This window comes from Pteropus vampyrus, unplaced genomic scaffold (genome assembly GCF_000151845.1).
Source record: "Pteropus vampyrus isolate Shadow unplaced genomic scaffold, Pvam_2.0 Scaffold246, whole genome shotgun sequence".
Taxonomy (NCBI): Eukaryota; Metazoa; Chordata; class Mammalia; order Chiroptera; family Pteropodidae; genus Pteropus; species Pteropus vampyrus.
The window spans coordinates 516,340-519,881 of NW_011889027.1; the positions used below are offsets into that span (position 1 = coordinate 516,340).

The following is a 3,542-nucleotide window of genomic DNA, read 5'->3' on the forward strand; positions in this document are numbered from 1 at the left end:
GCAGGCCCCCTGCGGGCCAGGTTGAAATTCAGACTTTGGGTTTTGTGTAAATATTTAACACGGTATTTATTTATCCTGGACTAAGACTTCGAAACAGTGCAAAGGTTTATAATGTCTATTAAAATGAAAGATAAAAACGTAAAAGATAATGTTTATTATGGCAGGAAAATCAGTTTTGTTTTATAATAAAATCAATCTATGTGCAGTCCAGATAAGCAGGTCACATGACAGCACTCGAGGGAGCCACTGTGCGTTTGGGAGTAACAGATACTGATCTGCTCTCAGATGTGTGCAAAGGATGAGCCTTACCTGTAAAAGGTGTCCTTTGTGCTACCCCATCGGGTCCAACTCGGTCTCTTTTACCTTCTGGTTCAGTCTGGATGACGAGGTTAAGGGCCATCAAAATGAAATTATGTCGACTCTGCGCACTTAGCATCCCGTGCCTTTTCCATGCTTTGTTACTGAGACCGTTTGCAACCAGTGGGAAGCGATGGAGCATTTCCGTGCATCTGCTGTTAGTGACGTAGCAGAGTGATAGCTGCGTCACACACAACGCGAACCTCAGTGGTTTCGGCCCGGAGCAGTGGCGTGCACATCGTGCTTTGCCAGTTTGGGGAGTCCTCTCTGTAGTCTGGGTACCGGTGACTAGTACTTTGAGAGTCTGGAGTTGACCATAAGAACCGGTGCTAGAGTCGGTTTTACTGCCATTTGAGGGGAAGTATGCCAAAGTCACTGCCAGTGCACTTAAGTAGCGGTTCACACTCGTCCTGGCTGGGGCCCTAGGGCAGTGCCTCATAAAGAAGACATTGCATTGGACTTTAGAGAACAGATGGCATGTGATAGATGAACAGGGCAAGCCAGCACCCTCGGTGTGGGACGCTGGCCAGACAAGGGGCTGGGAGGTGAAGTGTCAGTCATTTTCGAAGAGGGGCCGTGGACTAGGAAAGGCACCTGGGGCCAGATGGCTGAGGGAGCTCGTCCCAGCCTAATGAACTTGGGTTTTACCTGTAGGCACTGAGGGTGGCGGCCATTTTGGCCTCGAGAAACAGACTGACCAGAGAGGCCATAGAGAGATCAGACTGCGGAGGGGTGGCCGGCAGAGGAGCAGGACTGGAGGGAGGTGTGTCCTCGGACGGGCGTGTCGCAGAGAGTGGACCACCCAAGCTCATGGCAGTGGAGCCAGGGACGTGAAGGGGACCCCCAGGGAGGCCTGCGGGGGGCAGGGCAGCAGAGTTAAACATGGCTGCGTTATCGGTAGCTGTCAGGGAGAGTGGCGAGGGAGGGGAAGGATTGAGAAAGGCCTGGGTGACGACTGTGGAGATGAGCGTACTAGAGGCCCAGGGTCTCTGTCCCCTTGCGCTGATGTGACCTCCCGTTTGTCATTTAAACTTTTAGCTGGATCCTGACAAATATGAGAATGATCTAGAATTGGAAAAGATCCGGAGGGAGAGAAACTACTCCTGGATGGACATCATAACCATCTGCGAGGAGAAGCTGCCGGATTACGAGGAAAAGGCAAGGAGCTCTGAGTTCCCGGGAAGCTCGCGTGCTCGTGACGGGAGAGCTGCATTCTCCACCGGCGCACAGACTGTCTGTTTCCTGTGAATGTCTTCATTTGGGTTTATATCAGAGTAATTCATATTCGAATATTTTTATTACAAATGTTAGGGGGATAAAGATCTTCTGAAAGACACAAAAGTAGATCTGAACAAATAGAAAGCGTTGGTCGAGATGACGAGTGCCTTCCTCAGATCTTCATGTGGCCTCTGACCTTCTAGTGTGATCAGTGTGGCTGCGTGTGCGTGATCCGCGTGACCGCTGTGTGCAGTGTGATCACGTGATTACATGCATGACCGGTGTGACTGCCGTGTGCATTGTCTTTGTGATTATGTGTGTGATCAATGTGACTTCCATGTGCAGTGTGATCACGTGATTGTGTGTGATCTGTGTGACTGCTGTGTACAGTGCGATCACGTGATCGTGCATGCGATCTGTGTGACTGCCATGTGCAGTGATCGTGATTGTGCATGTGATCTGCATGACTGCCGTGTACAGTGATCATGTAATTGTGTGTGCATGTGATCTGCATGACTGCTGTGTACAGTGCGACCACCTGATTGTGTCATCTGCGTGACTGCTGTGTGCAGTGATCATGTGATTGTGTGTACGTATGATCTGCGATTGCCATGTGCAGTGCGATCAGTGTGACTGCCGTGTGTGGTGGGTTATGAGCAGGACTGGGCTATCTGCACATCCAAGCTGTGTGATGTTGGGGCCATGACCTCGCCTCCCTAAGCTGATCTGTCAGATGTCATGAAAGAGCTCCCAGATGAGTTATTACACGTAAACTATTTAGAACGTTTCCTGGAACATGGTAGGGGCCATGTAAGTATCATCTCTTTCTTCTTCTGCTAGTTCATTGACAGATTTCTTAAAATATTCTGGCTCCCGCCCTTTATACTTATTATACTGCTTCCTCTTTTTGGGGGGGTGATTTGCATCCACCTCAGCTCTGGTCTTTGACGTCTGGGCCAGAGGTGGGGTCTGTGTCAGTTCCCTTCCCTGGTCTCCAGCTGACTCAGACTTTTCCTCCTGCTCCAGATCAAAATGTTTTACGAGGAACATCTGCACTTGGACGATGAGATCCGCTACGTGCTGGATGGCAGCGGGTACTTCGACGTGAGAGATGACGAGGACAGGTGGATTCGTATCTTTGTAGAGAAGGGGGACCTGATCACTCTGCCCGCAGGGATCTACCACCGCTTCACGGTGGACGAGCAGGTGGGCCGCTGCGATGTTCGCCTGCTCTGTGCACATTGTCCAGAGGACCGGACATGAGAAGCGAAGCGGAAAGCGCTGTCGCGATCGCCATGTTCATGCGATGCCGGTGTGTCTGTTTTCTAGAACTACGTGAAGGCCATGCGGCTGTTTGTGGGACAACCAGTGTGGACGGCGTACAACCGGCCAGCTGACCATCTCGAGGCTCGGAAGCAGTACTTGACGTTTTTGGCGCAGTCGGCCTAGCGGTGCTCCTGGGGCCCCTTCACCCGTGACGGTCCCAGGCACGAGGACATCAGAGAATCTGTCCTGTTGTCCCTGCTTTTATGTTGTAGATTCGAGGCTGGGTGAACTTTGCTTTGCAAAATTATTTGATCAGAATATGTTTTAATGAAAGGAGCTAGAAAACCGAGTGTCATGTGGAAGCAGCTGTGGATAGAGGCATTCTTCTTCCGATTCAAGGTCGCTGTCTGGTGGCCGTGTCAGCCCACGCCTCCCACGCGGCCTGGGTGGGTGTCACTCCCAGGGTAACAGCTCAGCTGCCCCATGCGGCCCGATTCCGTGGCTTTCAGCGGATTCAGTCAGCGCCACGGCCACGTGTGAGCAGGTGTAGGCATGGGTGACAGGACTGGCCAGTACAACACACTTTTCTCCCAGAACGTGGTGGGGAGCGGAGCGGGAGGGGCGGGATTGCACATTAGGGGGACACTCACGGTTGCTTATGCCACTTTCTTGTTCCAAATAAAGTAGCTGCCTTAATTTTA

At 51.6% G+C, this 3,542-nt stretch overlaps 1 protein-coding gene across 1 annotated transcript; it reads left to right on the top strand.

The window, feature by feature from the left end:
* The first annotated feature begins 1,239 nt into the window (after nt 1-1,239).
* On the top strand, nt 1,240-3,542 carry ADI1 (acireductone dioxygenase 1). Its single transcript, XM_011374426.1, has 4 exons — nt 1,240-1,254; nt 1,396-1,515; nt 2,602-2,781; nt 2,905-3,542. The coding sequence occupies exons 1-4, from the start codon at nt 1,240-1,242 to the stop codon at nt 3,022-3,024; spliced, it is 435 nt and encodes a 144-aa protein (XP_011372728.1). The 3' UTR covers nt 3,025-3,542.